The 23,934-nt window shown below is 45.0% G+C and overlaps 1 protein-coding gene across 2 annotated transcripts; it reads right to left on the reverse strand.

Moving 5' to 3' along the window:
* Positions 1-6,979: 6,979 nt before the first annotated feature.
* On the reverse strand, positions 6,980-22,987 carry LOC142159356 (tubulin delta chain-like). 2 transcript variants are annotated; one of them, XM_075214172.1, is made up of 11 exons: positions 22,904-22,987; positions 20,519-20,637; positions 18,380-18,475; positions 17,726-17,787; positions 15,192-15,329; positions 14,905-15,046; positions 14,100-14,285; positions 13,662-13,757; positions 13,071-13,146; positions 7,949-8,090; positions 6,980-7,693 (listed from the first exon to the last, which is right to left on the reverse strand). In XM_075214172.1, exons 2-11 carry the CDS (start codon positions 20,611-20,613, stop codon positions 7,458-7,460), a joined length of 1,269 nt encoding a protein of 422 aa, XP_075070273.1. In that variant the 5' UTR covers positions 20,614-20,637; positions 22,904-22,987; the 3' UTR covers positions 6,980-7,457. The 2 variants fall into 2 exon arrangements, with proteins under 2 accessions (XP_075070273.1, XP_075070272.1); XM_075214171.1 differs by having other exon boundaries at positions 20,519-20,640; positions 22,904-22,982.
* Between the last annotated feature and the right edge of the window lie 947 nt (positions 22,988-23,934).

A 23,934-nucleotide genomic window follows, 5' to 3' on the forward strand; every position in this document is an offset into this window, starting at 1 on the left:
CTGATGAGTTTACAGCTCGGTCTCTCGTTACCATGAAACATTTGTCATGTGTTACATAGGGGGGCACAGGGATGGTGAGTTATAGGTCCTGGCGGAGGTTGGAGTTCGACACCTCCTCTTGCAGGTCATGGAGTTAGCTCTCAAGTACAGCTTAACATCCTGAGGAAGTGGACATAGCTTAGCTGATATTATTTTATTTGTTCTTACTGGCAGCTATTGTGCACCCCTTTGCCGTACTATACCTTGGCTACAAATTCCCTGGCTGTGCATGATTCCACCACGGCTCCACTATCCGACATGGGAACCCCTGACGAGTGGTGCAGATTCCTGTAATGTCACTGACGCACCTCACGGGACTACCAGTTGGTCCCGTCAACAATTGCCAGTGTGACCTTTGCAGATACCTTCATGAGCAAGTTTGCAACTCCCCCATATTCTTGACCTCTTGACATTCTAAAGCTAGCTAATCACACGTCAAAAGTCTTCCTAAATTTCCTTATTTTGGTCTGGAATTCATAGATCCCAGGCCAGGAATGTTATGGGACATAGAGGCCTGGTATCTACAGCTAGATATTGTACAGCAATGGAATACCTCCCACCATTTCCTCAATAAGCCATTTCTTCTGTCTCACCTATCATGAGGGTTGTCTGTCCACACTGCTTCATTTGGAAGCTCCCTAGAGATGTAAGACGTTGGAGTGACATCTTAAATTACCTCCCGGTCCAGGGCTACTGGTCCGCAGATAAATTGCACCTTTCCATAAACATCATAGAGCTGAAGGGGAACACTAGGTTCACCCAATGTGAGTCCAATCGTGCTACACCAACTCAACGGCTTATATCAATCACCAGGTGAACACGAAGAGCAGGAATGTGAGGGCAGAGGCCATTGTGATTCTGACTTCGGCATTCCTGTGATCTTAACGGTAAATATCCCAGTGGTGGAAAAGTGACTTACCGACTTTGTCATGAACAAGTGGATTCGCTCAAATGGACTCTTCCCCTTGAGGTGTCTCAGCACCTCACATTCACATTGGGGACCTGAAAGTGTCTTGTCACAACTTCAGAGTTCTGCGACTCATGGTCTGGTACTAGGACCATCCCGAAGTGGGTGTGGACACCGTGTTCTTTCCTTCGTGCTACCAACTGGTCTGCTTTCACCCCCTCTAGCTATGCTACCGCAGACTATTTAGAGGGTCATATAGGAGGTAGCCATGGCTATTCTCATAGCCCCCAACAAGGCCAGGCCTGGTACTCGGACATTGTTGCCTTCCTGGCTCATGACCCATGGCATCTCCAGTCTTAACAGGATTTACTAGTACAGGGTCAACACTTCACCCCAACCTGCCGCTCATGTGCTTGCTGTAGTCCTGACTGCATGCTGCTTATCTGATGCCTTCAGCCAAACCATTGTTAGAGTGAGGAAACAGTTGTCTGTATGTTCGTAAGTCCTTGTGGTGTGACCAGGAATCCTACTCACTCAGGGTTTCTCTCCTCCCAAATCTTTTAGACTTTCCTGAGTGAGGCATTTATCTGGGCATGAGCCTTAACTCCACATCACCCATAACCTCATTAGAGCAATCTCTTTTGTCCTTCTTTTGGGACATCCGACCCAAATCTGCTTATTTGTACCAGATATGTCAACACATCTACAGGGTTAATTCTATAAAAGCACAAATTCCTCATTCATAGTCACAGCTCAGTCCTTGAGAGCCTTCGTTACATCCTATGCCTTCCAGATTTGGTCCTCCACGCACCTTTACCAACATCATTTTTCTCAAGATGGCTGCTACCTCTGTAGTTAACTCCTGTATTATTTGAGGATTATGATTTACCAGTTTGGTTTTATGGGATTACTGCTCCTGGTTTTTCTCTTCCTATATAACAGTTATTAAACTAGTTTTAGTAAAGGTTCATGTGACAGGATGGACCGCCTTTGCCACTCTGTCTAATGTTGCTGGGAACCGGCTGGGCTTACTTTGCCACTGTTCCCTTTCATTATCCAAAAAGCGCCCTCTTGCCGCAGTAGGAGGGGCATCCACGAGCTGCCACTACTGGACTCCTTACCGACATCCAGTACCGGGTTTCTTCTGGTTAGCGTATCTCGTTGCTGGTGTACCTGGGCTGGTACTCCTGACCTCTTACTGTGGATCAGGGTTGCTGTGAATGGATCCCCCCTGGTCTATCACGCTGACCAGGGCTGCTTGGTAGCAGGCAGAGCGGCGGTACTGGAAAGCTTGGGTCAAAACCTCAGAACAGCCAGCGAACGGATTAGATTTAGGGTCTAATCTGTAGATCACAGGAATACAGCAATATTGAAGATGTATTCAAGCAGGTCTTGAAGCAAGATGTTTATTTGCTCACACTGGTTTGAGGTACCAGTGTGATCAGGTCAAATGTTGAAATCAGAAGAACACATTTCAGTGTACAAGTCAGTGCATTTATACATTTCAGACATATGCTATTTTTAGCATCAGGATATACTCTATTTACACAAACATGGATTTACATGCATTTCATGGCTAACAAAATTTACACTTATCTATGAAATTCACTCTGGGCAAAAGGCCACACAGTAACGAACCCCTGCTGGGCCTTTGGCCAGAGCAGGCATGACACTTCATCACAAAACTTCGTTAGCACTTTCTGCTATCAGACTTCCCTGCACATGCCTAATTGGAGGTTTCCACTAGCAACCTTACAAATCCTAAACAACGACACTTCCATACTAAATAATCCCAATACACATAAGACCTCCATCCACAAAGGCCTATTGTATCAGACATATGCATCAGAAATAAGGCATATCCTTTAGTACGGTGAAAACAGGAAAAAACTGTTTCTACCCTGGTTTCAGAAATAATGATTTCCTATATCAGAATATATACAATATTAAAAATAAGTGTATTGGCAATTTATATAAATCAGCGTCCTGTGCTATTTCCCTTAACTAAATTGATACCATAAGTTATTTATGAGTGATCCAGTCACAGTCCACTTACTTGGGTTTGCCGTCAGGTAAAGTTCTGAGCTGAACACCGAAAGTGAAGATGCCGTACAGTTAACTGTTCAAAACTTGGCAAAACTATTTACATCTGGGTTTTTTTTTCTTCATATTATGTGATTATCACACGATTTATCCACAGCTGTTGTTATAGTCTGTATTTTTTTATTTCTAACCTGCAGCTGTGAAACAAGTCTTCTGCAATTATTCTAGTTCTGCATGCTGCTGCGGAAAACCAAACTGAAATTGTTCTTCCCGTTTACCTTCAAACAGTTAAAGGTTTCAGTGGTGATATTGTGGATACTATATCTGCATCAGAAAAGGTTTTTGTGTTTTCCAAGCAATCCTCAGCAATGATCCCATAGCTTTTTTCCTATAACAGGCCAACACTTTATACAGTGTAGTCAGTGAAGCACATTTTTTTAGCCCATAACGCAGAATTTTTAGGATAATTCTGTTCAATTTTTTTTTGCTTTATTTATGTTGTTGTACAATGTTATTGCATATTAAACGAGTCTGCTTTGAGTGTCCTACATGTGGGAAAATGAAACCATCTCTATCTGTTCATTTGCCTTTAAAAATTCTTTGTTCTTAGTCTACTTGTCTCGTCTTAATGGATATTGTTCTGCAAACACACAATACTCTCCACAGCAATATGTCTTTTAAATGTTGCCAGAGTGTTCTGTTATGTTTACAGAGCAAATATGTGTTTATATAGGACAATGTAATATGTTTTAAAGAACCTGTCACTACCCTTTAAACTTCATGATTCCAATGGGAGACACTGGACACCATCTTTTTACATTTTGTTTTCTTCCTGTTCTTTCACCGTTGTCCTTATTAAGATTTCTGTTCTCATTGGAGAAAGTTGATCAAAAATCCCATTTTATACACCTGTTCCAAGAATTTGTTGTTATACATTGCTGAGTCAGAAAGACTTTCTAGCTGATCTGCAGGGGTCGTCCTTCTGGTTATAGAGACATAATACAAGAGAATGTCCACGCCATTGTAGTGTTAGGGTTTTCCTGTGCATTCCCCCCCCCCCTCGAGAACACCCTGGGGGCTTTAATATCACTGATAGTGACAGCTATATACAGCAAACAACAGTATGCAGTATACTGTATGAAGCATGTAAGACGCTATGAATTAAGGAACATAACTGGCGATTTTTGCGTATAATCCAAATAATTACCCAGAAACAGAACATACGCCACAGAACACAACAAATTCCAATTCATCAAGGACACTTACACTTACTACAGCTCACGATTTCTGGGAGGGGACGGGGCTGAGAAGGGGCATTTGCCCGTAGTCAGTGTATAGTAAGGGTGTGCCAATCTCCAGCGCACCAGCAGCGTCCAATTCAAGTTTTGGGCATCTTTAAAGGTATGTGTTTATCCGCTATATCTCTTGCTCCACCTACAGGTCAGTAGTAAGTGCCGATTACTAGCGAGGATGACTGGGTTTGTAATCACGAGCAACTGTAAAAATGCATTACAGTACAGTAGGCATTAATAACAGCCAGATAAATGTATTTAATTTTATTTTTAAAGATTTTTCATAATGACTTAACAGGTGGCAATAATTGAATATTATTATTTTTTTCTGTACGTTCTTTTGTGAGTTAATAGTTTTATATTCCTCATAAGTATTGGTTGTATCCTGCGGTTTCCCGTCTAGTAGAGCGGACCTACACCTGTAGTCATCACTACACATATATTTACATCCGCACCTTGTTAAATACGGACATACGTAAACCCATTTTCACGGTGTGTATACCCTTTATACGCATCCATCAAGACAAAATGTTTGTTTTGCCTTCATGAATCCGGCCCGAAGTGTGTAGTAATATTGGTACCTGATTTGACAGGTATCACACCCCAATCCGGTGCTCCTAATCCATAGCCATAGTCTGCTCCAGTATTCTATATACAGAAACTGGAAACATACATGTTCAGCTATATAATATAGTACAATATATAATAGTCGAGATACATATATCCAATGCATGCACAGATTAGAGCAATACTAATTAATAGGAAGATTAAAACTGATACTTGCAGAACGAGCTGCAGATTACGCAGCAGAATTGCAGGACAGCTGCACATGAGCACCAATAATCTGCAGCTCTTTCTACTCTGCACCAGTTAGGATTATTCTTTCCAATGCTTGATTCTTTTCTGGCAGTCTACACTATCAACTTCCACTTCTTTCAACTGTGTTGTCCAGTTTCATGGGGACTGTAGAGCGAGAAAACGTATAAAAAGATAAAAAAAATAACTACCTGCATTGAAATAATGTGTGTAAAAGTCGCCAGTTACACACCATTACCCGACCTTCACCTTTCCCTGCTAGAACGGGAGCCACGGCCACGGATCAGCCAACTGGGAGCTGTCTAGTAGGAGACCTTCTCCAGCCAGTGTGCTCGGAGGTAGTTCCTTCGTTAAACTGCGTATATGACTATAAAATAAAATATTAAATACGAACAAGTAAAGGAAATGGGTAAAGCCGCGCTTCCTTACAGATGTTGGTGCAGCCACAAGAACCTATATGTACACGGAGGGGAATCCGCAGTATTGGTAACACAAAAAGTGTAGGTTCTGGGTGCATGAAATATAGGTGTGGAGGCGAGAATCAAGATATGGATAAAGTGTAATTCATATATAATAAAACACACATAACTGTTCCGGCCAGAACAAACAACAAATGTATAAATCACAATAATATCCTGAGGTTGTATCATAGATATACTGTAAGCAGGAACTGTTCATTTTATGACTAGTTTTGAATTACCAGTCTGATCTGAAATAAGCAAAATTCTCATTTATTATCATTATTCGTCATCTATACCAATAATGACTCCAAAAGTAACTTTATTTTCTTAAATTGTTGTTTTGAACTTTTATTGGTTTGGCATCAGCTGTCTCACCCTAACCCTTCACCTGCTTGATTATCCACCAATCACCAGCACCTGCGAACAGCGGCCGGGACCAAGAAATACCACAAGGATGACCAGTAATCCCTGAGGAAGCCCATTGTTGTTTATTACCGGCGAAACGCGTTGGGTCTATGACCTTATTTCACTTATTCACAGTGTGCTGCATACCCACAAGATCTCCACATCTACAAGGTTTATGCCCGTTCATCCCTAGCATGCTAGTTTAATTCAGTTTCGTCTACACTGATAGCGGCAGCAGCATCGGCTCAGCCGGCGTCTGTATGAATGGAGCGCGCATTCGCCACCTCATAACTGCATTCTGACTACGGGGCTACGGACGTAATCATCATCCACTTGCAACTAGTGGAGGAAAAGAACACCAGGGGGGATATTTACTAAGCTGCGGGTTTGAAAAAGTGGGGATGTTGCCTATAGCAACCAATAAGATTCTAGCTGTCATTTTGTAGAAATCACTAAATAAATTAAAGCTAGAATCTGATTGGTTGCCATAGGCAACATCCCCACTTTTTCAAACCCGCAGCTTAGTAAATCTAGCCCCTGGACTGCAGGAGGACATCCCAGCCTGACTGAGCCACATCTACACCAAAATATGAGTGTAACCATGTACTTTTGCAATATTTGGATATCCATGAACTTTCTTCCGTCCTGAGAGCTCTGTGATTAACACAATTTTCTTACACACCAGCCGTTGACATTGACCAACAATATCTATTATCCTGGACATCGACTTTACTATTGGACTTTTTCTATGCTATGTCAGATCTGCAAATTCATTTGGAATTACAGTTCCTGCTTACAGTATATCTGTGATACAACCTCAAGATATTATTGTGATTTATACATTTGTTGTTTGTTTTGGCCGGAACACAGTTATGTGTGTTTTATTATATATGAATTAAACGTTATCCATATGTTGACTCTCACTTCCACACCTATATTTCATGTGCCCAGAACCTACACTTTTTGTTTTAAAATATTAAATACAAATATCAGAAAAAAGTCACCAGCACACTTCATTAAATAAAAAATATTTTAATTATCCTTTTAAAAAGTAGATTGTATCATATAAAAATTAATAAATATGTTAAGAATGGACAATGGAATAAACACTGATGAGATCATTAACAGTAGCACTTGTCAGAGTCACATTGTGCAGTAACATAAATTAACATCAAATCCTAGTACAAGAAAATAATCATAATTTTTCCTTGCGCTCTTGCAGCAATTTGGCGATCTAGTGGTCTCCGAGAAAGTACAATAAAATTAATTCTGATCCTAATAATAACGAGGTTGCTTTACCTAAATAAAGTCATTGAAAACAAGAACCTTCTGAATATAAATGTATAAATAGAAAAACTTTCTTTGTGGTCAGATTCTTGGTCACTGGAGCAAGTGATCGTGTAACGGGGTCATGGCAGAGAACGTGCGCTGTAACTGCAGGGCCTGTGCTCAATCCTGTTAGGAAACAAGTAACGGAGGAACTTCTAGCTGTGGTCATTGCACTCCCAGGCTGCTGTATTCATTCACGACAGAGCGCAGAGTCTCGAAAGCCCCCTGGAAATCGCCGTCCTCGCAGCCGTATCTCTGATACCAATGCCGATAGGCCCCCGCATCGTACATGGCCTGAGCTTTGTACAGCACGCTGCTCATCAGGTCAGCCGCGCTGGAGTGATTGGCGCAGACAGTCAGGGAATGGCTGTGACATGAGGGGTCCAGGATATTCTGGGGGTCTACGGAACATTATAATACAAAAGTATAGTTATGTGCGTGTCTGTAATACAACAACAACACAGGAATAATAATCTGACATTGTAAGAAACACAAATCAGAAGGGTTATAATAAGGCATGGTGGGACTTGTAGTTCCACAGCGTCACAAGTTTAGTCTCTGAATCCCTCCATAACTACCGGACAGAAGTTTAATTCAGCAAGATGGTCTCTACACATTATATGTCACTTGGCTATTCTGCAGTTTAATGTACAGACCTGTCCAGCAGCGCACGGGAGAGGGGTTCCAGGAAACGCAGCGATACGACTGCTTCAGTTTAGTCAGCACAGAGTCGCGGGACAGCAGGAAGGAGTAGTCTTCAGAATTGCGAGCTACGGCAAGTACAGACAGACTGTGATGCTGAGGGATGGCGCGTTAAGGAAAGTATAGACAGACTGTAAAGCTGAGGGATAGCGGCTACAGATAATAGTAGTTTAAAATATATTTCTCTTTCACACTATTTGGGGGGACACTGCTCACCTTGGGGTATAGAGGGCGCTGTGGGAGTAATGGCACTAAAAAAACTTGTCTAGCCTGCTCCCCTCCCCTCTATGCCCCCTCTACGGGAAGAGCTCAGGTTTTTTGCATAGTGCCTACAGAGTAGGGCACTTTTAGTCTCATCTTAGAGGTTTTTTTTGTGTTTTTTTTATAGATAGCCAGGATTTCTCTGCGGCAATCACCGAGTGACCGACGCAGCTACTTCAGGGAGAGCGCCTGAGGCGCTTTAGTGCCGTCCTCCCTGATTTATGTAGGGCTCCCGGGAAAAGGGTCACCTAGCCCTCCGGTAGTGTCCAGGACCCAGCCGTTTCCAGGGTGGCGACGCGGGCCGCTCCGAGAGCCGCGGCAGTATGCTCCGGTCGCCCGTGACTGCTGTGGAGGCAGAGCTGTTTGTGGTCCAATTGCCCAGCCTGTCCGCTGGCATTTGTTGGAGAAGTTGTGGTGCAAACAGGTAGTGAGGCATATTATATACTGGAGGGAGCTGTCGCTGGAGCGCAGTCCACACCAGGGTCTGATGTGTGTTTTTTGCCTGGTGGACGGTCAGACTAGAGGGGGCCTGTGCACGGTATGCGATGCCGTGGACCTGGGCAGGCGCTCGTCTGCGGGTACGGCGGACATCAGGGAACCAGCCTGGGCAAAGGAGCTGGCACCGTCTATTGCCGAATTAAGGAGAGACAACCCACGCCTGGGACGGTAGGTGCTAATACCTTTTCCTCTTCTCCGGGTACACAGTCCTACTGCCTACTGCTCTTTCAGGAGCAGCGGCTCAGGTCCACCACAGACACCTGGGTGAAAATTATGGTGTCCATGGGTTACATCTTGGACCTAGTGAGGGCACCTCCATGGCGTTTCATGACTACACCTTTTCCCAAGGAGTCAGAGAAAAGACAGGTTTTGTAGGGGGCAGTACAGTCACTTCGGGATGCCGAGGTGACTGTTCTAGTTACGTTGGGGCAGAGAGGTCAAGGTTTTTACTCTCATCATCATCATCAACATTTATTTATATAGCGCCAGCAGATTCCTTTTTCTGGTGCAAAAATCGGATCGGTCCTGCAGACTAATTCTAAACCTGCAGAACCCTCAACACCAGCTTACAGGTACCCAGCTTTTGAATGGAGTCCATCAGATCTGTTATAAATTCCATGAAGAAAGGCGAGTACTCCTTTGATAGCAAGGATGCTTACCTACATATTCCGATATGTAGCGGTCATCAAAGTCTCTTGCAGTTTGCGGTGGGTCTGGAGCATTTTCAGTTCAGGGCTCTCCCATTCTGTTTAGCCACCGCACCGCGAGTGTTCACAAAGGTTGTGGCTATAATGGCAGCTCTGCTGCGTTTACAGGGGGTGACTATTTTACCTTACCTAGACGACCTGTTGATCAAGGAGGAGTCGGTACCTCAGCTTCAGTCTCATCTGCAGCTGACGGGGACATTCTGCAGGAACACGGATGGTGATCAACTACAAAATATCCAGTTGGATACAAACCCAACGTATGGTCTTCCTGGGATTGTTGTTCGACACATATTGTCAGAGGGTTTTTCTCCCTTCATACAAAGTGTGGGAGATCAGGCGTCAGTTGAAAGATCTTTTATCTCTAAATCCCGTCTCAGTACTTCAGTGTATGAAGCTACTGGGTCACATGGTTTCTTAGTTCGAGGATCTGCAGTTTGCTTGTTTCCATTTGCACAAGTTCCAACGAAGATTCTGGCAAAGTGGTCAAGGTCGGATCCCCACTTAGAAAGGCAGGTCTTTGGGTTGTCACCGACAACACGCCTGTCTCTTCTCTGGTGGCTGAGGAGGGACATCCTAACACAGGCATCCTTTTTCGGTGTGGGACTGGACCGTGGTAACAACAGATGGCAGCTTGTTGTGATGAAGTGCAGTCACTCTTTACCTCAGATTACAAGGGACTTGGATACCGCAGGAAGCATTGTTGCCCATAACTGTTCTGGAACTATGGGCAGTATTCAGTGCTCTGGTTCAGGCACAGTTCTTCCTGGCACGTTGGCCGATCCGAATACAGTTGGAAAATGCTATGGCGGGAGCTTACATAAATCATCAAGGAGGAACAAGGAGTCTTCTAGCCATGAAAGAAGTGTCAAAGATCATGAAATGGGCAGAACAACAGGTTCCTGCAATTTCAGTGGTGTTCTTTCCGGCGGTGGACAACTGGGAGGCCAACTACTTAAGTCGGCATGCCCTTCATCCAGGTGAATGGTCGCTCCATCCTGAGGTGTTTTCTCAAATAGACCTTCGGTGGGGTCGGCCAGAAATAGACATGATGGCCTCGCGGCACAAGGTGGAAAGGTATTGTGCCAGGTCAAGAGACCCTCAGGCATTCTTAGTGGACACTATGACAGTACACTGGAACTTCAAGTTGGTGTACCTTTACCGATGCTGCCTTGGATCTTGCAGAAAGTGAGAGGCGAAACTTCCAGTGATTCTACTGGTACCAGATTGGCCAAGAAGAGTGTGGTACTCAGAAGTTCTAGACATGTCGGTGGATCGTCCTTGGTGTCTGCCTCTCAGGACGGATCTCCTCAGTCAAGGTTTCATCAGGACCTAAATCGATTGGCTTTGATGGCTTGGAGGTTGAATCCTTGATTATCACAAAGAAAGGGTTTTTGGAGAGAATGGTTAAAACCATGATCCAAGCAAGAAAACAGTCATCATCCACCATTTATCACCACATTTGGAAAGCATATATATGTTTGTGTGTGAAGACCAAAGCGCCTACTAATTCTTTTCGTTTAGCCAGAGTGTTGGCTTTTCTGCAAGATGGTCTGGACAAGGGATTGAGGTTGTCGTCCCTTAAGGTTCAGATAGAGGCATTTTCTGTTAGGAACCCCTCCAGCCGGCACAACACAACCCGGAGTCTACTCTGCCAGTCAGGTGTTCACTGGAGCCCCTGATGGTGGGGACAGACTGGGCTGCAGACTGACAGAGGGTCGTGAAGTGTGTACCGGCTGGGGAGAACCCAGGCAAGACGAGTCAGGTCCACACAGAGGTCAAAGGCCGGCAGCAGGTAACAGTAATGATGAACAAGCTGAGGTCAGAGGTCACAGGCAAAGTAGCAGAACGGGTAAACAAGCCAAGGATCAGGGTCACAGGAAACACAAGCGAAGTCCAATACGAAGCCAAGGGTCATACACGGGAAGTCAAACGTAGATACAGGACACAGGGACTGGAACAAGCAGGTCAGCAGACTGGAGCACAGAAGCTATAACCGGCAATGAGGCAGCAGACCTCATTGCCTTAAGTACAGACACAGACCAATCAGCAGTTGAACACACTCCTGCAGGCTAATTTACTAGTATCCAGCAGGGCCAATCAGGGCTTGCCCCTGACCTACACAGTTGCAGGCTAATGCCTGTTAATAAGCCTAATCAGCCCACAGGCTGCCTGCTATGCGCATGCGCCCGGCTACCAGCACCGCCGGGACGCAGCGCTAGTGTACTAGCGTCTGGCCGTTGCCCTGGTAACGGCCGGACAGGAAGAGGAAATGACGTCCCGGTCGTCAAGGTGACGGCCGGGACGCTGGGGCGCATGAGAAGCGAGCCGCGGCGGCTGTGAGTACCGCTGCGGCTCGTGACATTTTCCATGTATTTTCAGAAATGTATCCCTCGGTTAGCGAAGGTGCAGACGTTTCTACAGGGTGTACTTCATGTACAACCGCCCTTTGTTCCGACAGTGGCTCCATGGGACTTAAACTTGGTCCTTTTGGCGCTTCAAAAGTCGCCCTCTGTACCTTTGGACTCTGTTTCCTTAAAACTTCTCTCGTGGAAAGTAACCTTTTTGCTGGCACTTGAATCGGCCAGACGGGTTTCCAAGGTGGCAGCCCTGTCATGTCGGACTCCTCTTCTCATTTTCAATGATGATCGTGCGGTGCTTAGAACTAAGCCTTCGTTTCAAACTAAGGTGGTCTCGAGGTTTCAAATAAATCAGGATATTGTTCTGTTGGTTCTTCCTCAGGATTCGCTGGCGCCTGGTCAGGACTCTCTTCAGATGTGGTCAGAGCTTTAAGGATTTATGTGGACCGCACAGCTTCGGTTCGGAAGCTTTCTAGTCCTGTATGACGATCGCAAGCGTGACTGGCCGGCCACAAAGCAGACGGTGGCTAGATGGGTCACCGCTACTATCCGACAGGCGTACATTTCGGAGGGCTCTCCAGTTCCTGAAGGTCTGACAGCTCATTCCAGAAGCTCAGTTAGTGAATTTTGGGCGTCGCGGCAGGGCGCCTTGGTTGAGCAGTTGTGTAGTGGAGCTACTTGGTCTTCTGTTCATACACCAGGGTTTATCGTTTCCACGTCTTCAAAAGACGCAAGTTTTGGCAGTAAAGTTTTACGTGCCGCTCATTCTGAGCATTCCCACCCATATGGGCAGCTTTGGAACATCCCAAGGTGAGCAGTGTCCCCCAACAAGTGTGGAAGAGAAAATAGGATTTTTGTACTTACCGTAAAATCTCTTTCTCTGAACACAAGTTGGGGGACACTGCACTCCCTCCCTTTGTTCTGAAAGTTCTGTTGGTTGTGTTTTCCCCCTCTCTTGTGGTGTGGTTAGTAAATAAACTGAGCTCTTCCTGTGGAGGGGGCATAGAGGGGAGGAGAGCAGGCTAGACAAGTTTTTTAGTGCCATTACTTCCACAGCATCCTCTATACTCCAAGGTGAGCAGTGTCCTCGAACTCGTGTTCAGAGAGAGATTTAACGGTAAATACAAAATTCCTATTTTTCAAATACTTTTTAAAGCTAGCACATTGTAATACATTTTAAAATCTTTTTATCAGCAATTTCACAAATCTTTGTATTATGAAATAATATTACTAGGAGTACAAGGAAAGGATACGAGACGTCCGTGTGGATCAGCTCGCGGAAGAGTCTGCACAACGGAAGATGTCACTTTATCCCAAGAGGCCGTTCCCCTGTGGAGAGAATGAAACCGTGAAGGGATCCACCTGGGAATCTATTACAACGTATGATAAAATATTAATGCTGCACAAGAAAGTTTCCCTATCACAACAACCGTTACAGACCTCTGGTACACACAGAATATACAGGAATATTCACTAGATACTGAAGGTGAATGAAGTGTTTTCAGCGCTGGTAATAGAGGCAAGAACCAGCATGATAACTTGTATATAACTTATATGCCAGCTTCACTATTAATGTGAAGATTATGTATAAAGTATGGGCCACAAGGCTTAATGGATAATTCTCCCTTATGATAGTAACCGGCTTACTCTTTGCATGACTACAGTGGGAGGGGGGAGGGAATCTCACCACTGGGACCCCCATCCTCATATATATATATATATATGTGTAATTTTTTATTTTATTATTTTTATACTAAATAATTTGTAAGCCATGAACAAAGTTGATGTTCAGTGTGAGCCATAAGGACCCGCATACAACTGATTGGAGGAAAGTTCTCACCCACCTCCTGCAGACATGGGACGTGTGGAGGAATTTCATAGTAGACATCGGACAAAGAGTTCGGATTAACTCCCAGGGTTCCGAGCCAACGCTCACAGAGCTGACAAAGAACAGAAAAAGCGGCTTATACAAACTGATCTTGGATGTAAATGTGCTTTACCTGATGTAGGATACATTGCTCTCTAGAACACTGGCAAATTATTGAATCTATACAAAATAGACTGATCAAACAAAGGGTGCTTTCTGAGTTTAGCATAAGATACTTATAACATCAGTTGCCCACAATGCAAGAGACCATAGGATGATCTCAAGGTACAACTCGTTTCTGAAATTCACAGAATGATTTAACAAAATATTTCTAAAACAATGGTGCCGACTCCAATACTCTCTGACTCCATGTTATGAAGTCTCTACAAGTAGATTGAGGACCGGTGGATGATACCTTCTAGTCTTGAGGGAATATACCGGATAGAGAAGCCCGGCCACACAGGAGGCGATGTGAGTGTTCATTGAGGTGAGGGAGACCGATGGCTGCAGACCAGAAGTGGTGAATGTCTTCTTGTCGACTACAGAAGCTGCTCTCTTCATCACCTCATCATTCTGGAAGAGAAGGACCCCATCGCAGTACCTAAGACAGTGATTACATAGCGGCTGCTCTTAGGATGGGTATCCAATATATACTCAGTCTTTCATTCACTTCCCCGAGACAGTAATATTATATTACCTGTGGTAACATTACCTGCAAAGAAACTAACCCAAGCTATATTGGACTACAGTCCCCATTTATATAACCAGTAATAAGAAATCAGTGCGAGACCACTTATATACTATCCTCCATAGAGAAACACCGGACAGCCGGTTTATTACACTCCCAGTCACATGATCACGAGGACGGAGATAGACCTACTGGAGCCGGTGCCACCGCTTACTCAGCAGGAGCCTTCTATGAAAGCACAACTGACGCTAAATAGTCATTTTTTTAATGACTCTCTAAATAGATCTGAAGCCAAAACTGGGCTACATAATGTTGCCAGTATATTCATATACCAAAAGTGTGACAGTAAGATAGGATGATTCAGAAACACACAACTGGGATACCCACCACTGCCCCACAAGTTGCTGAAACTGACGATATGACACCCTGCCCTTTTCCGGCCCCAGTTCAGTTTCCTACCCCTTTAAGGGTAAGTGACCACTGTGAGAGTGTATTAGTAAATAGCCAAGTACATTCGCCACATGAGCCTTACCTCTGTAACCAAGACAGACATAGCAGCGAGTTATAATGCTGAAGGGGGGTGTCACCAGTCTGGTGGGGGGCTGCAGTCACAGACAGGATGTATCCTGCAGGGTACGTGTCTCTAATCTCCTCACATAGGCGGGAACCCAATCCTGAGGAGAACAATAGATATTTCATAGATAGAACCTGCTCCCAGGGTGCGAGACCACATATATACGATCCTCCATAGAGAAACACCGGACAGCCGGTTTATTACACTCCCAGTCACATGATCACCGAGGACGGCGATAGACCTACCGGAGCCAGTGCCGCCGCATAGGCTGTGCAGGATCACGGTGCCGCTGTAACAGTCTCTCCGCTCCACCTCCTTGCGGAAACTCTCCATAGTCCTGTCCAGCAGGCTCTTGTCAGAGCTGCTACAGACACCTCGGTATCCTGGGGACAAGATGAAGATACTGTCAGAACTAATGTGAGTGCCGGGAACTGAATAATGTATTATATCCTTCTAGATATGTACAACTACGTCTTCTGATCTCCTGTCACCGTACAGGCACCAACAATGTCCAGCAATTATAAATGAAAGTGCTGATTATAAATCCCCAGGACGTGTGTTTGATGAGAAATCAAATCCCCCCAAAAAGTAAGGGGGAGGGGCTTGAGGGTTGGGGGGGGGGGGGTATAAATGGGAACGGGGAGGGTATGAGGGATAGGGAAAGGATTAGTAAATAGGAAGGGGGAGGGTAAGTAAATAGGAATGGGAGGGGATGAGGGTTAGGGGAGGGGTTAGTAAATAAGAAGGGGGAGGGGATGAGGGTTAGGGGATGGGTTAGTAAATAGGAAGGGGGAGGGGATGAGGGTTAGGGGATAGGTTAGTAAATAGGAAGGGGGGGGATGAGGGTTGGGGGAGGGGTTAGTAAATAGGAAGGGGGAGGGTATGAGGGATAGGGAAGGGATTAGTAAATAGGAAGGGGGAGGGTAAGTAAATAGGAATGGGAGGGGATGAGGGTTAGGGGAGGGGTTAGTAAATAAGAAGGGGGAGGGGATGAGGGTTAGGGGATGGGTTAGTAAATAGGAAGGGGGAGGGGATGAGGGTTAGGGGATAGGTTAGTAAATAGGAAGGGGGGGGGATGAGGGTTGGGGGAGGGGTTAGTAAATAGGAAGGGGGAGGGGATGAGGGTTAGGGAATGGGTTAGTTAATAGGAAGGGGGGGGGGTGATGAGGGTTAGGGGAGGTGTTAGTAAATAGGAAGGGGGAGGGGATGAGGGTTAGGGGATGGGTTAGTAAATAAGAAGGGGGAGGGGATGAGGGTTAGGGGACGGGTTAGTAAATAGGAAGGGGGGGGATGAGGGTTGGGGGAGGGGTTAGTAAATAGGAAGGGGGAGGGGATGAGGGTTAGGGAATGGGTTAGTTAATAGGAAGGGGGGGGTGATGAGGGTTAGGGGAGGTGTTAGTAAATAGGAAGGGGGAGGGGATGAGGGTTAGGGGATGGGTTAGTAAATAAGAAGGGGGAGGGGATGAGGGTTAGGGGACGGGTTAGTAAATAGGAAGGGGGAGGGGATGAGGGTTAGGGAATGGGTTAGTTAATAGGAAGGGGGAGGGGATGAGGGTTAGGGGAGGTGTTAGTAAATAGGAAGGGGGGGGGGATGAGGGTTAGGGGACGGGTTAGTAAATAGGAAGGGGGAGGGTATGAGGGATAGGGAAGGGATTAGTAAATAGGAAGGGGGAGGGTAAGTAAATAGGAATGGGAGGGGATGAGGGTTAGGGGATGGATTAGTAAATAGGAAGGGGGAGGGGATAAGGGTTAGGGGACGGGTTAGTAAATAGGAAGGGGGAGGGGATGAGGGTTAGGGGATGGGTTAGTAAATAGGAATGGGAGGGGATGAGGGTTAGGGGATGGATTAGTAAATAGGAAGGGGGAGGGGATAAGGGTTAGGGGACGGGTTAGTAAATAGGAAGGGGGAGGGGATGAGCGTTAGGGGAGGGGGTCCTTCATTAAATACTGCAGTGAGAGGGGTGTGTGGTTCTTTGGAGCCTTAGGATGTAATAGTTCTTTTGCTTATTTAAATCTGATTGATGGTTGAAAAACAAGTTTTGTGTCAGGAACAGTTTCAATGAATCTTTCCCAGACGACAAAAAAAATTCCTCTCTCTCTGTTCTTTATTCCCAGGCGCTCCCGGCCAGTCCGTCTTGATCATAAAAACTATTTTGTTCTACACATTGACAAGGTGCACGGACTGGGGTGTAACCATTGCAGAAGGTGTTTTTGTTCCACATCAGAGATTATAGTAAGTGGTTTTTATGGTCTTTTGCAAACTTTACCTCTGTCGCAGATATTTCCATAATAACCCATTCTGGTTACAAAGGTACAAAGTTCAGTATTTTTGTCATATAACCAAAATATTTTTAGTCCCATAAGCAATAATATAGGGAAGCAGTTTTTGGACATTTGGATGGCCCGGTACTCTCTGTAATAGATTCTGTGTGTCCGTTCTCTATATGTGGTGGCTGTTTCTGCTCTATGTTCCCGAGTATAACAGACAGATATAGCCATAGGAGCGTTCTGTGGTGAGTGGAATAAATGTCCCAACTGGTTATTCCAATCTAGAGGTGACAAGAATGACATTATCTTACTTCTATAGAGCTGAATGAATGATTTTGTTGGTCTCACATTCAGGGACTTCTCTTGTTTTCTCTTCGTTTTGTGTCACCTTAATGACATTTTTTAAATGTCACAAAACAATTTATCTTTAGAACACAAAGAGGTTTAAACCCAACGCCCACATTAAAATTGATCCCATGTGGATTTGGAATGAAGCAGATTCTGCCCTTACCGTACGCCCAGTTGTTTCCTCTTCCTTTCTGTCCAACAATGATATTGGCATCTCTGAAATACCTGCGGATAAACACAGTGATACGTAATAACCGGTCAGCGCACAGTGATATGTAATAACCGGTCAGTGTACAGTGATACGTAATAACCGGTCAGCGCACAGTGATACGTAATAACCGGTCAGCGCACAGTGATACGTAATAACCGGTCAGTGTACAGTGATACGTAATAACCGGTCAGTGCAGTGATACGTAATAACAGGTCAGCGCACAGTGATACGTAATAACAGGTCAGCGCACAGTGATACGTAATAACCGGTCAGCGCACAGTGATACGTAATAACCGGTCAGCGCACAGTGATACGTAATAACCGGTCAGCGCACAGTGATACGTAATAACCGGTCAGTGCAGTGATACGTAATAACCGGCCAGTGTACAGTGATACGTAATAATGTATCAATGATGTTTTTTTTTACAATTTTTATTAAATTTTGCTTTTAGTGGTTTTTAATACACAAAAAAATAACAACATTTTTTCTACTGATAAACTCTGAAATGGAAGTAATAAGTGGAGCAATTTAAGGTTCGGTTCATTGGAAGAAGTGAAACAGAGTGCTAGCCTCGGGGACACACCTCAGCGTAGACAGTAACTCACCCTTTCTTCACTTGTTGCCGCAGTCTCCGAATCACCTTGGGTTCACTGTCTACACAAATGGCATTAATCAGTCCATCGCGGGAAAAATATGGATACCTGTGGAATAATGTGACAGCTGAAATCATCCTTACATTCACACTCCATACTACGAAGTATCACTGTACAAAGCACCTGCATACAATGTATATCTCACGGTGTTATAATGGTCCTACTCCATAAGCCTTATTATAGTTAAAATGTATATATTGAATAAAATTAAAGGACCAGCCTTTTATGAAGGGGTATATACACCTGTCGCCAGGGGGCCCATCCACTGCCTAAATACTGCATTCACCAGACATAGGAGCAAAGCGGCACAAAGTCTCAGAAAGATGGCGACACCGCAGCAGACGTGAGACACCCCGATGCCCACAGAAGAGTAATGTAGGTGGAGGAAGGATAGGAACGGTAGAAATGGGGGAGAGGATCTGTCTATACATAAAATCCTGCTTAAGACCTGCCCGGTGGGAGGATATTCTAGGGGTAGTTCAATATGGAGAAGAAAATAACAGCAACATGCTAACTGGTATTTGCAATAAGCCACAAAGTATATAAGAGTTACAGAAGTCTGTTATTAATGGAAGCGGAAAAAGCAGTGAAGCATTATAAGGTTCTAGTTATAGGAGCTGTAACTACCCAGATATAATTTGGTGCCAGTTCTGGTAAAGGAAACTAAAAGACAATCTGCTTTCTCAGATAGAGGAAGAACCAACCAGAGGGGAAAAGGAGGGGAGGGGAGGGGGGGGGGAGGGGGGCACTCCTGGACCTGGTATTAACTAATAGAACGGATATTGTGCTCTAACATACAGAGAGCATTAAGTGATTGCAATGTACAAGTATGAAAAAAAAAAACCAAGTAAATCCACCATCATAAATATATAGCAAAGGCTTCATATTACAAAGCTTAATACACAAGAAATAACGGAGTGTTTTTATATAACTAAATATGCTCATTAAGCTTTTCTCATCCCTGCAGCAGGGGGGAGGAGCTTCACTAATACAACAAGCTCATGTGATCATTCAGAGCCAAAGCACTGAAAGCTGGCGGCTTGATGATGTCACGGGATGTTTCTCAGGCTCACACTGAGCACGCTCCTGCCAGCACATGGACCTTTACTGTTAGAGTTGTCATTAATTAAATATGCCCCCCACTTACAACAAATGGGGGGTGGCATATTACTTACCTGCAGCTGAGACCGGAAGCTGAAATTCCTCCTGCCGAAAATAACACCCAGAATTCAAAACCTGCAAACCCCCCCCCCTTCCCCCAGTGCCCAGGTCTCCCCTTACAGAGTCTCCCCTTACAGCACTGTGTATATGTGATCAGTGGCTGGCGGTATAGATCAGGAACCTCTAGCAGACAATATAAAGCTTTAATTACAGCTTCCCCCCAAACAGTTACAAATCATTGATGGTGGCAGCTACATGTGGTTACACCAGAGGACCTGCACTTTCACCCGGCCCTCTGACCACAAAGCTGTTCCACACCAATAATTACTGTGAGAAACCAGAGTCAGGGGGATACTGCATAGAAAGCTGGGATCACTGTGGTTCAGTGCACACAGATGAAGGAGCAGGGGTGGTGTGAATAGCTATTTCCTCCCCGCCACCCGCCTCTGTAATCAGTCTCTCCATAGAGATCAGCATCTATCTGTCTGTCCTATGGAACGGAGGGTGGAAGGCTTTAGATAATGAACCGAGCAGGGTCTCCCAACAGCACAAAATAGGGTTTGGAGTCTCCTGATAATCTTTCATAAGCACTTCTGCACAAAATCAGGTCCACACATCCAACTTATCATAATGTGTTCAGTTGCTCAACATATAAATAAATTGACGAAGGGCAAACATTCCCTATGTATGATTTGTTAGCACTGTCCAGCATTGTGGAGTTTTGTGGCTCTTCTTATACTTAAACAATGATGATAAAACCAAGTTCATCTCTTATAGAATAGGAATGATCATCTTTCTATAGCGACAGCGTATCCCCGTCCCGTTAGAACCATAGGCCGCTACAGACTGACCATGTCGTGGATATGGGAGATGAAGGAAAGTTACGGCCATATTACTACTGACCACATAACAGTCATCATCAGGTCTTACCGGTCAGTTTCAGCTACGTTGTTGGTGAGAATTTGCCACCATTCCTGTCCAATCTGGTTTCCACACTGTCCAACTTGAAGCCAGATGAGGGACATTTTCTACCCGAATACATAAATAACCTGCTAGAGACACAGTGACAACATAAGGAATAACACAGCAAGAAAGTGAACACTCTTCATGGTAAATACACAGAATTGATCAACAAATATCCCATTACCATAGTGAAACAATCCGGTTAGTGCAGAACTTATTAACAAGAAAGAAAAGACGTCACTATGCACTTCCTGTTATTATATGTTCTCAGTCCACAAAGGAATAAATAGAAATCAAATTACGCTCTACTTTCTTGCAAGTTAGGTGAACATTTTACAGGCACAAAATAAGAGGCAAACTTGTTGAAGTGTCAACCAATATTCAGGGGAATTAATCCCCGATAGACGATGTTAGTGATGTCACAGACTCATATCACATGACTTGTTGTGATAGTCAGCCATGGAAAATATAACTATCAGTGATGCCAAATGCAGCTAGATAACAGGATCACCTGAGAGAGCCTATGTATATGTGCATAGATAGAAACAGAGAATTTGACGGCAGATAAGAACCCATTGGCCCATCTAGTCTGCCCATTTAATAACTTATGATAACCTCAAACCCTATTTGATCCTTTATAAGGATATCCTTATGTCTATCCTAAGCATGTTTAAATTGCTTTACTGTATTAGCCTCTAACACCTCTGATGGGAGGCTATTCCACTTATCCACTACCGTTTATGTGAAGCAATTTTCTCTCACATTTCCCCTGAACCTACTTCCACCCAGTGTCAGTACATGTCCTCGTGTTCTAATACTTCTCTTCCTTTGTAGAATGGTTTCCTCCTGTTCAAACCCTGGATATATATGAAAGTTTCTATCATGTTCCCCCTTTCCCTTTTCTGCTCCAAACTATATAGATTAAGTTTTATGTAGTAGCCCTAAATGTGGTCAGGGAACTGCTTTCTGGCTTAGAATATCTTTATTTCTTAGCGGTCATTTTATTTCTTATATAATCAGCTATTTCTGACAGTTAATTATAATCTTATTTTGGTATAACTCATTGTCATGTTCCTCAAACCGTTCCTGAACAATTTTTGCATTTTGGCAGGACGCATGATCCTGCTGAAAGAGGCCACTGCCATCAGGGAACACCACTGCCACGAAGGGGTGTACTTGGTCTGCAACAATATTTAGGTAGATGGTACGTGTCAAAGTAACATCCACATGAATGCAAGACCCAAGGTTTCCCAGCAGAACATTACCCAGAGCATCACACTTCCCCCGCCAGCTTGCCTTCTTCCCATAGTGCATCCTGGTGCCATCTCTTCCCCAGGTAAACATCGCTCCCGGCCGTCCACACGATGTAAAAGAAAATGTAATGCATCAGACCAGGACACCTTCAATTGCTCCATGGTCCAGTTCTGGTGCTCATGTGTCCGTTGTAGGCGCTTTTGGCTGTGGACAGGGGTCAGCATGGGCGCTCTGACTGGTCTACAGATACGCAGGAAGCTGCGATGCTCTGTGTGTTCTGAGTGACACCCATCAATCACAGCCAAAATTAACGTTTTCAGCAATTTGTGCTACAGTAGCTCTTCTGTTAGATTGGACCAGGCGGGCTAACCTTCGCTCCCCATGTGCATCAATAGGGCGCCCCTGTCGCTGGATCACCGGTTGTCCTTTCTTGGACCACTTTTTGTAGGTACTAACCCCAGCATACCAGGAACACCCCACAGGAGCTGCAGTTTTGGACATGCTCTGACCCAGACATCTAGACATCACAATTTGGCCCTTGTCAAAGTCTCTCAGATCCTTACTCTGCCCATTTATCCTGCTACCAACACATCAACTCCAAGAACTGTTCACTTACTGCCTAATATATCCCACCTCTGACAGGTGCCCTTGTAACCAGATAATCAATGTTATTCACTTCTCTTGTCAGTGGTTTTAATGTTGTGGCTGATTAGTGTGTATGAGATAGATATGATAGACAGATACTAGTACACATATATACACCTCATATTTATGTATCTCATATAGTGTGTGTAATATATAAATATATATGTATATGTGTGTGTATATATATATATATATATGTATATAGTGTGTATGTATATGTATGTATATGTGTATATATATATATATATGTATATAGTGTGTATGTATATATGTATGTATATGTGTGTGTATATATATATATATATATATATATATATATATATATATGTATATAGTGTGTGTGTATGTATGTATGTATGTATATATATATATATATATATATATATATATATATATATATATACACACACATATACATATACATACAATGGTAAGGTGATATAGGGCGCTCACCTGTCGGGACTCGCTGTAACCAGGACGCTCTCAGTAGTCGGGACTCTGGGTCCTCCCCCCATGTTACAGTTGCTGGAGGAAGTAGACGACTTTGAGCAGTTTCCGTTGTGTATCGAGGAGGAGCCGCAGACACCGAGGCCGGAGCCCGCAGATCAGCCGGGAGATCTCCCTGTCCCCCGTGCTGAGGTCCTGTCACTCCCCCGGAGCCCCCCCCTACGTGCTGGGAGAGGAGGGTACGGTGACCCCGCGGTGCCGGCCCGGATCCCTCTACAGACCGCGGCCTGGATTATACGCCCCGCCGGGAGACGTGCGCGGGTGCCGGGCTCCTCTGCAGGCGAGGTCCGGGGATAGGGCACCGGCGCTCAGGCCGGAGGAGGAGAACGGCGCTTCCTGGCCGCACTGAGGACACCATGGCCTGAGGAGGACGGGGCTTGTTCTGCGGCCATTTCCCACCTGTCCTGCTGAGAGCTGCGGGGGAAGAGGGGTGCAGGCGGTGCCCCCCCAGATTCAGCACAGTTACCCCGCACCTCGGCTCATGGGAGGCTCCCTGCCCCCCGCCCTGGTGGGCTCCTGTTGAATTGCTAGCAGGAAACCAGCTCTGTGCCCCCCACTATCTGGAGTCACCCCTCTATCTGCCCCAACTATCTGGAGTGGACCTGTGATTGCCCCCCTCTACCTGGAGTCACCCCCTCTATCTGCCCCCCACTATCTGGAGTGACCCCTCTATCTGCCCCCCACTATCTGGAGTCACCCCCCCTCAATCTGCCCCCCACTTCTTGGAGAGATCCTGCACCCTACTACCTGGAGTCACCCCCTCATCTCTCCATGTTGGATGTGTTGCTCTAGCACTGACAATGGGGGATTTTTATGATCCAGAACACCCGACTGAGTAAGTATATCACACACAGGTCACCCCAAAATACACCTACAGAGCTGCACCCCAACATGAAACCCAGCGTCCTTTTCCATGTTACCTGTGGCAGGCTATGCATTGCGTGTTTGCAAACCTTTGTATAGCTGTGAGGTAACAT

Source organism: Mixophyes fleayi, chromosome 5 (assembly GCF_038048845.1).
Source record: "Mixophyes fleayi isolate aMixFle1 chromosome 5, aMixFle1.hap1, whole genome shotgun sequence".
Taxonomy (NCBI): domain Eukaryota; kingdom Metazoa; phylum Chordata; class Amphibia; order Anura; family Limnodynastidae; genus Mixophyes; species Mixophyes fleayi.

Bases quoted from the DNA above. Each gene is read 5' to 3' on its own strand.
- LOC142159356 (XM_075214172.1), bottom strand. From the start codon at position 20,613: ATGTCCCTCATCTGGCTTCAAGTTGGACAGTGTGGAAACCAGATTGGA. The intron at 13,758-14,099 runs GTATCATCCACC...GTTCTTTGTCAG, and splicing joins TATTCCCTCAAGACTAGAAG to CTCTGTGAGCGTTGGCTCGG. The intron at 7,694-7,948 runs GTCTGTACATTA...AATGTTCCGTAG, and splicing joins TCCCGTGCGCTGCTGGACAG to ACCCCCAGAATATCCTGGAC.